Below are 12,500 nucleotides of genomic sequence, written 5' to 3'. Positions count from 1 at the left end.
TATAATATAATATATACATATACATATACATATACATATACATTATATATTATATATATATATATATTATATATATAGATAAAGAGAGAGAAGAGAGAGAGAGAGAGAGAAATAGAAGAGAGAGAGAGAGAGAAAGAGAGAGAAGAAGAGAAGAGACGAGAGAGAGAAAAGAGAGAGAAAAGCGTGGAGAGAGAAAGAGAGAAAGAGAAGAGAAGAGAGAGAGCGAGAGAGAGAGAGAGAGTGATTTCTTTTTTTCTTTTTCTTCTTCAAATTTTGGCAATCTCTATATAAATGTATATAGGAATGAGCATTTGTCCCACTTACTCCCACAAGAAAAAGGCTCGTCTACGAGCTCACCCTCGGACCCTTCGGGTCCTCGAGCTCGCATACTGCCACGGGGGGCTTGCCAGCCCCCTGATATATATATACTGTATATATATATATATATATATATATAATATATATATTATATATATATATATATATATATATATATACATATACATATATATATACATATATTATATATATATATATTATATATATATATATATAGAGAGAGAGAGAGAGAGAGAGAGAGAGAGAGAGATAGAGAGATGGAGAGAGAGAGAGAGAGGAGAGACGAGAGAGAAGAAGAGAAAGAGAGAGAGAGAGAGAGAAAGAAGAAAAAGAGAAAGAAAAGAGAAGAGAGAGAGAGAGAGAGAGAGAGAGAGAGAGAGAGAGAGAGAGAGAGAGAGAGAGAGAGAGAGAGAGAGAGAGAGAGAGAGAGAGAGAGAGAGAGAGTGATTTCTTTTTTTCTTTTTCTTCTTCAAATTTTGGCAATCTCTATATAAATGTATATAGGAATGAGCATTTGTCCCACTTACTCCCACAAGAAAAATGCTGATTACCATACACTTCAAATAATACAAATAATAATAAACACCAATTCATACCTCTGGAACCTCATGCACTACAAGGTTGACTGATGCAGGATCTACTGCGTCTGTGACAACTCCATCTGACGCTATGACACCTTCCATGTCTCCATCTATGACCATTTGTACCTGCTGTTTTCAAAGAAAATCAGTAAATCATATCATAAAAATAAAGAATGAAAGAAAAATAATAAAAAAATATTTACCTAGCATAATAATCAATAAAATAATGATTAATAATTAATAACAACAACAATAATGATCAATATTCAACAACATAACTTAATAACACCATGCCCTCGGGACTGCATCATGACCCAATAAAATGCAGCTGATTCAAAGCACCATTTCCTCCATCCCGAAACCCTCCTCACCTGCTGATCCACAACCATCGCGTGACCATCTGCGTTAATTATGATCTGTTGGTTGCCATGGCCGATCTGATAGCCTGCACTCTGCAAGGCATCCATCAAGGCTGAGATGTTGGCCTGCTCCATTGTCACTGTGTTGCTCTCATCCACCATCTGTTTCAAGTAGAAGGAAGGAAAAAGAGAATGATAAAAGTAGCTCATACAACTTGCATTGCACTTCAATCCTCACATTTCATAGATGCTTAAACAAGATGTGTCTTAAACTTATTCACATTCTGTTAAAATCTGTATATTCTGAAAAAACAAGGCTCAGAAACAATAATGGTTGACTTTTATTAAACAAAATCTGTGTAAAGATGTGAAAAAATGGCCTGCAGAAATGCCTATTTTGGATAGGACTTTTATAGGCAGATCTGCCTATTTCCACATTCAAAGGTTCCCCTTAGTACTCCAAAATGAAAGTTACCTTAATCTGTTCTATCTGTCCATGCTGGTTCATTATATGTGTTGCTTGAGCATGGTCTGGCGACACAACCTCGTATTCCCCGAGGTTCATCTGCCGTAGGTACTGAATACCTTCAATTCCAGCCATACTGTCTGTGAGATTTAAACAAATTAGAATTAGTATTAAGGATACTCATTATTCCTTAGGAAAAATTTCATTTGAAAATACCTTTTTATGAATCCTGAGAAAAGGAGGGACTCTAAAGCTGAACACTGTAATATATGTTTCACTTGTTTAATCTAAATCTTATTCATGGATAATAATACTTCTAACTCTCATTGAGTGTTTCCCAACTAGACAGCCTGCACAATGCAAAATCCTCTGATTATCCTACCACCATCATATTCACCTTTGGTCATTTGAGCTTGAGAAACAAGATTCACCGCCGTTGCAAGAAGATCAACTGAATTGATATCTTCACCACCTTCATTGGCTCCTGATGCCATCGAAGCATCCTGGTCAATCGCATAACCCATAGGTTCAGGACCTCCCACGGTTCCAATGATGATGCCTTCATCTCCCGCAGGCATAGCTGAATCCACAGAATGATCTTCCTCCTCTCCTTCCATCACTGGTTCTGTTATAGACCTGCACAAAGGAGGGAGAAAGGAAAAAGATTGAACAATCGGGTATATTTCAAGTCCAGGGAATTTTATTGTGGAATCCCTAACCATATAGAATTAGTAATACTGAAAATATGTTGGTTTCAAACTGCACTCACAAGATAAAACTATAAAAAAAACAGTCAGAAAAAATGTTATCTTTATCACATTTCTAAACGTCTTTACGCTCCTCTTCATCTTGCATCTTTACATTTCAGAGTCATGTCCTATAATAAAAGGTTCCCTTCTTTATATGAAAATTAGAGATATAAATCTTTCCTAAATCATAAATGAAAGTTGCTGGTAATAGACACGTTAAAAAGAAATACAATCATAACATGACATCCTCATACATCCTTAAAAAGAAGAAGAAGAAGAAGAAGAAGAAGAAGAAGACTGGTCTACTTACGGCCGTACAACAGCAGGATTCATTACAAGCTGCTGATTAACTTCAACAGGATTCTCTGCTGAAGTAACAGCAGAGGTACTTGCTTCTGATGGCAGTTTGGAGGTTTGTTCCTGGGTGATGAAAAATACATATCAATATTAGATTCTATATGTTTATATTATGGAATAAGCACTTAGTAAATAAACAATTGGTATAATTATCATAGAAATTATGTCCACCCTTTTTGTATCCTTTACATATATACACTCTATATTCACCTCCCTGACCTATAATCGTGCATACAACTGATAACCTTGAAACTTGACAATAAACAGTAATCTAAAAAGAATGTATCCCTCACCTTCTCATCTGGTTCCCCGCTGAGAGCGTCAAGGAGGTCCTCGTCCTCTGCTGGTGCTTCGATGTCCATATGGACTTGGCCGTCTGCATCGATGCGTTGGATCACCGTTGCTACAACTGGGACCTTATGGGTGAGGGGTTTCTTTTGTAGTAATAGTAACAATATTATAAATGTAATTTATCTTAGTCTTTAACAAGGAAGAGGAAAAGGAGGAGGAAGAGGAAGATAAAATGAAGGAAGGAGAGAAGGGAGAAAAGGGAAAGGAGGGAGAGGAAGAGGAGGAGGAGGAGGAGGAGGAGGAGGAGGAGGAGGAGGAGGAGGAGGAGGAGGAGAAAATGAAGGAGGGAGAGGAGGGAGAGGAGGGAGAGGAGGGAGAGGAGGGAGAGGGAGAGGAAGAGGAGGAGGAGGGGAAAACAAAAAAGTGAGAGGAAGAGGAGGAGAAAGAGAAGAAAATGAAAAAGGGAGAGGAGGGAGAGGAGGAGGAAGAAGAGAAACAGGCAGAAGAAGAGGAGGGGAGTGGTGGAATTAGAAGTAGGGAAGACTGTTAGCCATCTTCTAAAATAATAATAATAATAATAATAATAATAATAATAATAATAATAATAATAATAATAATAAAATAAAACAAAAATTAAGGAAGAGGTGCATGAAAAAGAGTTTGAAAAGGAAGGGAAAGAGGAGAATGAAGAAAATAAACAAAAAGAGGGTCAGTATGGTTCAATGGTTTACTGTAAATTAGGAAACAGAACATCCCATTCTCTTACCTTGATCTGTACAGCTTTAGTCCCACACTGCTGACTAGATACGGTAAACTTTCCGGCATTTCTCAATTCAGCCGCACTGGCTGGAACTAGCATCTGCGGAGGGTAACAGGGGATATTATTTACCCTTCTTGTTGACTATGTGCTATATACACACTTTACACTACTTTATTTATTTTTCATTTATTATTATTTTTTTTTTACTATTCTCATTCATTTCAAAGCCAAGTCCATTATATAAGATCTAAGTTATTCTACAAATTCCTATACAAACAAAAATGCAAATATCAACAATAACAATAAAAGAAAAGGAAAAAGTGGAGAAGAGGAGACAGCACGACTTACATGTTTACTTCCTAATGCAAACTGCACTTTGACGACAACAGGAACACCTTTGCTGGGCTTAAGAAGCGCAAACGGAGTTCTGCCGGCAGCAAGCGCCCTGTGCATAGCTTTTGTGTCTATGGGTTCTATCAAAATGCCACTCTTGACCTAATAAGGAAGAATAGTGTTAGGATTTATGTTGATTATCTAACAATAATAAATTAGCACAGTGAAGTGTTTTATATTCATATATGTTTATCATTAGGACACATGAAAAAAAAAAAAAAAATTCCATACTATTAACAACAATAAATATCAATAATAATTAACAAATACCATTAACAAAGAAAATATCAAAAGTCAATTCAGTGACAGTTCTCTCTAAACAAGCTGTTATACTGCAGAGTTCTAGAATGAAAATCAGCTTACCTGACTTTTGGGTTTGACTTTTCTTGGTCTTGCCAAAGGTTCATTACTGCCAATCTGGAGGAAAAAGGAAGTGATTGAGTCTCATATATTTTCAATGTACATAAGTGCTCAAGATGAAAATATATTTGAGCATTTTCTTAGATTAGAACACAACTGTCTGGCAATTCAACAACATACAATAAACAAAGAAGATACAGTTACCATGTAGAGAAGAAGAAGGAAAGAAAAAAGATTGCCAACAAAAAATCAAACAAAGATGTAAAAAACAAAACAGGCTTCTAATACGCAACCTCCTGGAACGTTCGATCTCCATTTGGTAGCTGAATAATTCTGACGTTTCCTATTTTTCTCTTCTTTAAAATCGCGTTGTTGTTTGACATCATGCGTGGTCCCGTTCCTGACAATATTCTTGAGCCGTGAGAATGTCTGACTCCATGCTTGTACTCTTCATGTTGTCTTAGCTGTGCTCTTCTGGCAAAAGCATGCTCGCAGTAATTGCATTTGTATTTATCCGCAATGTACTGGTAATTCTGCGTGCCGTCTGCGTGTGACTGAGAGAGAGTGAGAGAGAGATATGAAAGTTTATGTGGAGCTGCATATGTTGTTGATTTTGTAAATATTCACCAACAACTTTATTAAGAATAATATCATTGTCCATTCATATATCATGCATTCAAACACATGGATGTTAGAGAAGGCAGAGAAAGGAAGAAAATTTGTTAAGCTCTCTTAATAGAATATCATTAAAATAATGTAATGTCTGATTTCTTTACTGTGACAATTTTGTATTTCTGCAATCAAGTGTGCAATATGGCTCAACAAGGAGCTCCTTTACCTTTGCTTTGTGGCACTGGAGGTTCGATGACTGGTTGAACCCTCGGCCACAAATGTCACATTTGTAGGGTCTTTCGTTGGTGTGTGTGAAAAGGTGATTTTTAAGATTGCCTGAAAGTAAACAAATGTTTAAGTATCCAGTAAGGAGTATGAGGCGAGGAAGGTCTTAGAGAAGGAGACAAAATACACGGAAATAAAATCAGGAAAATAAAAGAGAAAAATGAAGACAATAAAATAAAAATACTTTAGACAGAATGGATATCATAAGAAACACATAAAAGTTACCATCAAAGAGAAGGTACAACTATGATAAAGGAAAAATTTCTAGACATACCCACAACTAGTATCCATTTTTCTTATACCATGAGGTATGTACTTACCCTTTTCGATCTCAGTGTGTGATGTACATTTATGAAAAAAATTATAAACTCTCTGTGTATCATTTGATGAAAATCAAAACATTGGATTTACACAAAGGTTAACCTGTGGCTCATTTACATATGTTAAATATTCTTGTAAGCAATGTCTCACACACCATTCCACTAACCCAAGTTTGCAAAATTTGACAGAAGTAAAAACCATTAAAAGAAAAGAAAAGAAAAAGAAAAAGAAGAAAAAGAAGAAGAACAAAAACAAAACAAAAACAAGATGAACATTGGAAATTATACCAGCCTTCTTCTGGGGGACTTTGATAAGCTCACCTTTTTGATGGAATGCCTTGCCACACACATGACATCTGTGCTGCTTTTCTTCTGTGTGGGTTTTCTTGTGGGATATTAGGGTGGAGACACGGCTAAACGTCTTCTGGCAGATGTCGCAGACGTACGGCCTTGACTGTGAAAGGAAAGCAATCAAATGGCTGGCTTAAAATATATGTATAGTCTATCTATGTAGGAGAAACATTAATGATAAATAATTGATATCTATCATTTCAAATACACTCTAAACTGATATCCTCTATATCTAAAACATCTTGCATATTACCTAGAATATTGTTAGGCTATGATATTGAGATAAACACTGTAATAAAATATATATATAAATATATAAAATTAAGACCCTTAACAAAAATAATCATAACTGATGACAAAATTATCATTGTAAGAAAAAAGAATGATAATACCAATAACAACATTAATAATAGAAATACCAGCAGAAAAATCATAATCAAAAGAAAAAAAAAAAAAAGATAGTGACAGTGACAGCAATTATGATTATAATCAATCCCATATTCATTATGATAATCATACACATAAATAAAAGAATAATCATAATAATAATAACAACTTTAACAAAACCCAATAATAACAATAACAACATCATCCACACCGACACTCGAGAGAAACCCGAGGAAAAGCCATACCTCCGAGTGCGTGGCTTTGTGCTGCGAGAGAGTGGACATCTGGCGAAAGGCTTTCCCACACTGATTACACCTAAAGTTCCTCTCGTCTGTGTGCGTCGGTAAGTGCCGCATCAACGTGTACTGGTGCATAAACTCCTTACCGCCTATAGAGTGGGAGATTACAATAGTAGTTAATTATTCTTTTTGTAATTTTTTTTACATATAGATGAAAACCGTATGAGGAATACAACTTTTCCAATCTCATGTCCACTTTTGCTTCTATAAATCAGCAGAAACCATACAAACTAATATGTGTAGATGGGAAAATATGAAACAAAACTAAACAGCTGCAATAAGACGAAGCCTAATCTGGCAAGAAACCATTTTGGCTTTATTGTCTGATCGGGGGTATGGTTTGTTTTAAAATATCATAACATATTGTTTGTTTCTTATTGTTACTGTGTTTCATTTCATCTTTGTATGCATGTTATGTTTGTTTGTTTTATTCTCAGAAGAAATAAGCCAGTTTAACTTACAAAACTTTGCAAGATGTATTTAATGATATGATTCAAAAGAATTTTCAAATTTGCATATAAATTCTCAGCATATCCTTCAATTACACTTTTAAGCATATCATAAACAATAATATTCTAAGCATGAGTATATGGAAGTCTTCAACCTAAAAAATCAATCAATTACAGTTAACTAATGATTTATGGCAATTCATAAAACATTTGTCAATTCTTCAGACTGCCTTTTTATTCAATTTTCTTCTCCAATTTTAAGTTTGATTCATAGAATCAGAAGGTAAGAAGAGAGACCCATACTTACATATACCACACTCCCACACTTTGATGGTTTTTCCTTCTCTTTTCATGTACTTGACGAAATGCAGTCGACTTCTGGGGTCATCACGGTCTACTCTGGCGTACTTTGTTGGCCGCTCGTTACTCATAAATTCGCCTAAAGACAGTGGATCCTCCTTCTGCAAAGGGATATGCGAATGAGTAACCATTACTCATTGAGAAGAGATTATATACATGTGTACTGCTTAAAAAAGAACTTCTAATTGCAGAGCTACTTAATCAGTGGCAAATCACAATAAAGTATGAAGGATCACCATGAAGACATATCTAAATGCCAATGCAAATCAAATGCAACAGCATTTCAGACATTTCAAAAAAAAATTGTTTTTGGTCATTCTGGTCATAATTTTTCCAACATCACAAACAATGAAAAAATATGGCTGAAAATATCTATTAAAAAAAATAACAAGAAAAATGTAAAACAAAAAGTTCTTTTTTCTTCTTTCAATTTCACAAGGGTATTTTTTAGGTTAAAATTTTGTGCTGAAATCTTCATGAATTTTACTAGTTTGTAAAAAGAAGGTTGTCTCGAAATGTACTACTAAACTAATATGTGAAATGTTTTCATAGCAAATAAGATCAACATAATAAAAAAAATTATTCTTGTTACATCATACCTCTTCAGATGACTGTGATGCATCTTTCTTTCTTGGTGAGGATGCATTGACTCGAATTTGTATTGTAGCAGATTCCGCGTCCTCGGGTTCTTTTTTTATTCTCCTTAGCAGAGGATCCCTTAGGGCTGCCTCTTCATCTACTGGCGTCTCTTCAATGACCTATAAGTGAGACCTTTTAGAAATATGTTGTGTACTTCCACACCATGTGAGAGTGCATCATAAAATCAAATATCCAAACTGAATATTCAGGCATTTATTCCATACATCTTACCTCTGTAACATGTTCCTGAAGGTCATGAGCTCCTTCAAGTAATCTGCTATCCACGGCGATCACCTCCCCATCTGCGGAGAGAATGTGGGCCTTGCCATTTTCCGTTATTACTTGGCTTCCCGCGTGCAGAATGTTTCCTCTGCCATCTGTGGCAATGCTTCCATCATTCATGATAATGTGACTTGTTTCGTCTGTGATGATTTCACCCCCCGCGTCGGTAAAGATCTGACCATCGTTGCTGATTTCGTGCGTCATGATCTGCCCCGTATCTGTGCTGATGATGTGGCCGTCTTTGTGGGCGAAGATCTGTGACCCATCGGAAGCTGTGATGATCTGAGGGCCTCTATGGTCATCGCCCCTTTCAGTGGCTATGATGTGTGTGCCCTCTGAAGTGGTAATAATCTGTGTCATGGCCTCAGGGACGATCTGCTCTTCTGATTTAGCTGAGTGTATGGTGTGGGTCTGGTCTCCCGTGCTGCCGCTTTTTCTACTTCTGATGGTTGATTCTACATCATTGATGATGGTGACACTTTCCGTCGAAGTGATGATCTGTTGTCCGCTGTTGTCCTTATTTGTTACTGTAGCAATAATGTGACCTGCATCCTCTGGCTCCTCTGATATCATGGGCATACTGTCCACCACCGAAAAGTTCTCCACGACACCTTCCATTTTTTGTATTTGCTGAAAAGGAAAGAGAGATCAGTTTCCAATTTTATTTACTGACAATATCTTAACCCACACAGGACGGGTGGTACAGCATGTGTACCGCGCATTCAAAAGCCCAGTGGGCGGGCGGCACAGTATTGTGCCAGCCATTCAATTGATTTAGGCCTAATAATTCGAATGCCCCGGCATTTGGACATTCAAGGCTAGAATTCCCCCGTCGTGGATGGGTTAATATATGGTTTATTAACTAGGACTAGAATAACAATGTTTTTGAAAGAAGGCTTGATATATATATATTAAACCATATGATGCATGCTTAGCTATATAAGCAGATGGACAAAACAACAGGCTTTGATTAAATAGGATTTTCATTTCTCGATTACTGATAGATGTGATATATGTAATTCTAATTATTATTGAATCATACTAATCGGCCTTTGTGGGACCCTGAGCAGAATCTGTCTTGGCGAGGGGGGGGGGGGCACCCTCAATGTTTTGGTGCTGCCAATTTGTTTGATTTTTGTTAGTGCTTAATCATTTGCAAAGCTAATAATTGTGTGTGTGTGTGTGTGTGTGTGTGTGTGTGTGTGTGTGTGTGTGTGTGTGTGTGTGTGTGTGTGTGTGTGCGTGTGTGCGTGTGCGTGTGCGTGTGCGTGTGCGTGTGCGTGTGCGTGTGCGTGTGCGTGTGTGTGTGCGTGTGTGTGTATGTATGCATCATTTGCATATGCCTGCAATGAAGGGACAAGGATTCTATGAAAGGAAAATTGGTTTGGTAAGCACAGCAAGCCCCTACATTTGAAGACATTTGGAAATATGTGAAATACTATATTTAGCAAATCACAAATGCTCCCCTTTACCTCTTTGGTCCTTCCAAAGATGCCCATTCAGCTCGTCCAATTGTACCCCTCTGACAGTTCCAATGGCACCCCCTTCAGTCTTCCCTTTAGTACCCCTTGGTCCTTCCAATGGTGCCCCTTTGGCCCCTCCAACAGTGTCCCTTCGGCCCTTCTGATGCTATCCCTTCAGTCATTCCAGTGGTGTCCCTTCGATCCTTCTGATGCTATCCCTTTAGCCCTTCCGATGGTGTCCCTTCAACCCTTCCAATGGTGTCCCTTCAGCCCTTCCGATGGTGTCCATTCAGCCCCTCCAGTTGTGTCCCTTCAGCCCTTCCAGTGGTGTCCCTTCAGCCCTTCCGATGGTGTCCTTTCAGCCCTTCCAGTGGTGTCCCTTCAACCCTTCCAATGGTGTCCCTTCAGCCCTTCCAGTGGTGTCCCTTCAGCCCTTCCAGTGGTGTCCCTTCAGCCCTTCCAGTGGTGTCCCTTCAGCCCTTCCAATGGTGTCCCTTCAGCCCTTACGATGGTGTCCCTTCAGCCCTTACGATGGTGTCCCTTCAGCCCTTACGATGTTGTCCATTCGACCATTTTAGTGGAGCCCCTTCGGCACTTCTGATAGTGCCCCTTAGGCCCTTCCAATGGTGTCCCTTCAGTCCTGCCAATAGTACCCTTTTAGCTTTCTCAGTAGTGTCCCTTCAGTCATCTCATGGTTGTTGCTCCTTCAGGCTTTCTGAAGGTGTCACCTTAACTGTTCTAATTATGTTCCTTCAGCTATTATTAAGGTGCTTCGTTGAACCATTCAATGGTGTCCTCTCCCTCGATCCTTCCAACAGTGCCCATTAGCTTGTCAGCCCTTCTGACGATATATCCTCATCCAGTCCAATGGTGCCTCCTCTGCCCATTTCAGAATATCTTACTGGGCTCTCTTTTATATATTCAGAAATCTCTAAAATTTGATTCCTACGGCTATGGTATCAGTACACCTCTTTCCTTTGGTGCCTAGCACATTATAAACCTATTAGCATAATGAACAAGAGACCCACACATAGGTATCAAAATAGAAATTATCTCTTGTACAGTACGTACTGATTTCTTCATTGCTTCTTATATATATAGTACGTACTGATTTCTTCATTGCTTCTTATATATATATATATATATATATATATATATATATATATATATATATATATATATATATATATACATATATATATATATATATATACATATATATATATATATATATATATATATATATAAATATATATATATATGTCTGTAAACTTGACATGTGAAAAAAATAATTAAGTAATCACTCGCCTATTTTGTATTTGTACGCTTCATAACATATGGAAGTTATATGTCTTGACATAAATAAATAATGTTCCATCAACTAATACCCAAGTTTAGATGCATTGCCAATATATAAATAATACATAAATAAATCATTGACACATTGAATGAGAGTAGGTAAATTTTTTCTAAGGGAATTGCTAATCTGACATTGCTTCTGTGGAAAAAAGATCATTATTCTCTATTCATTATCTATCTTAAGTGTATCCCAACTCAAAAATTCTTTATTTGTATTTGCTACAAGAACATTATACATTCTGTCCATATGGCCACTATTCAATTAACTTCACCCAAGGTTTTTAACTGCAATGCTTATAGAATGGGTTAGCTTGTGAAAAAAGAAATATTTATTAACTATTGACTCACAAACTAACTACTCGGAATGACATAAAAAAAAAACTTCCCCTCAAAAAAAGTAAAATCATATAACCAAAAGAAAAGAAAAACAAAAAATTCACATTTCGCAATCCTTTCATAACTTCATATCTCGACAACGAACGAAAATTAGAGAAAACACACCTCAGAAATAAATAAAACTCATATAAACATAAACAATACAACAAAAAGGGAATAATCCTGAGACTAAAATCCTAAAGCAAACTTCCCAGAGACGAAAATCAGAAGGAAACTATCAAGTGAAGAAGGAAGAGACAGAACTAGCAACATCTTGTTTATTCGCCTCCCTGCGTCTCTCCCCCCTTTATCAAGCTTATTTCCTCATTTGCCTCTTCCCATTCATCATTTTCCGGCGTGGAGCTCAGCATCCTGCCTCCACCCGAGGCGAGAATGAAACCCGAACTGAAGAAGAATAAAAGAGAATCGATTCCTTGACCTTCATTTGTTCACAAAGACGGAAACACATGACTAACGACTCCCTGGCCCATAAAGCCTCTGTTTTGGCCCCTTTCTCTCCCTCCTGCCACGTCGGATTCTCTTCCCGTGAGCTCATGGCCAATTAAGGGATCCTAATCGAGCGAGACGAAGGAGAAAAGGGAGAAAATAGACTTACAAAAAGGGGAGATATGGCTGAGGCTCCGCTGGAGGTTCACGATGGCGG

At 37.4% G+C, this 12,500-nt stretch overlaps 1 protein-coding gene across 2 annotated transcripts in view; it reads right to left on the bottom strand.

Annotated features, from left to right (window-relative positions):
- The window catches only part of LOC122253031 (uncharacterized), a 15,959-nt gene that overhangs the window by 3,357 nt on the left and 102 nt on the right, over positions 1–12,500 (bottom strand). Inside the window, exons 1-17 of one of the 2 annotated variants that reach the window (XM_043015800.2) lie at positions 12,453–12,500; positions 8,589–9,269; positions 8,318–8,476; positions 7,666–7,819; positions 6,856–6,998; positions 6,194–6,326; positions 5,494–5,603; positions 4,949–5,209; positions 4,659–4,712; positions 4,251–4,397; positions 3,909–4,001; positions 3,145–3,267; positions 2,805–2,914; positions 2,143–2,381; positions 1,755–1,885; positions 1,292–1,441; positions 936–1,049 (exon numbers count right to left, since the gene is read on the bottom strand). The exon at positions 12,453–12,500 is cut by the window's right edge and continues 102 nt beyond it. In XM_043015800.2, coding sequence (XP_042871734.1) covers positions 936–1,049; positions 1,292–1,441; positions 1,755–1,885; positions 2,143–2,381; positions 2,805–2,914; positions 3,145–3,267; positions 3,909–4,001; positions 4,251–4,397; positions 4,659–4,712; positions 4,949–5,209; positions 5,494–5,603; positions 6,194–6,326; positions 6,856–6,998; positions 7,666–7,819; positions 8,318–8,476; positions 8,589–9,257 — 2,790 coding nt within the window. In that variant the 5' untranslated portion in view covers positions 9,258–9,269; positions 12,453–12,500. Of the gene's footprint in view, positions 1–935; positions 1,050–1,291; positions 1,442–1,754; positions 1,886–2,142; positions 2,382–2,804; positions 2,915–3,144; positions 3,268–3,908; positions 4,002–4,250; positions 4,398–4,658; positions 4,713–4,948; positions 5,210–5,493; positions 5,604–6,193; positions 6,327–6,855; positions 6,999–7,665; positions 7,820–8,317; positions 8,477–8,588; positions 9,270–10,111; positions 11,170–12,452 lie in introns of those variants that run through there. The other variant, XM_043015792.2, reaches the window with a different exon arrangement.

Source organism: Penaeus japonicus, unplaced genomic scaffold (genome assembly GCF_977035675.1).
Source record: "Penaeus japonicus unplaced genomic scaffold, GWHDUDI00000001_assembly GWHDUDI00000027, whole genome shotgun sequence".
Lineage (NCBI taxonomy): Eukaryota > Metazoa > Arthropoda > Malacostraca > Decapoda > Penaeidae > Penaeus > Penaeus japonicus.
Note: the sequence above shows the minus strand (reverse complement) of the source record. Positions and strands in the feature narration are given on the sequence as shown.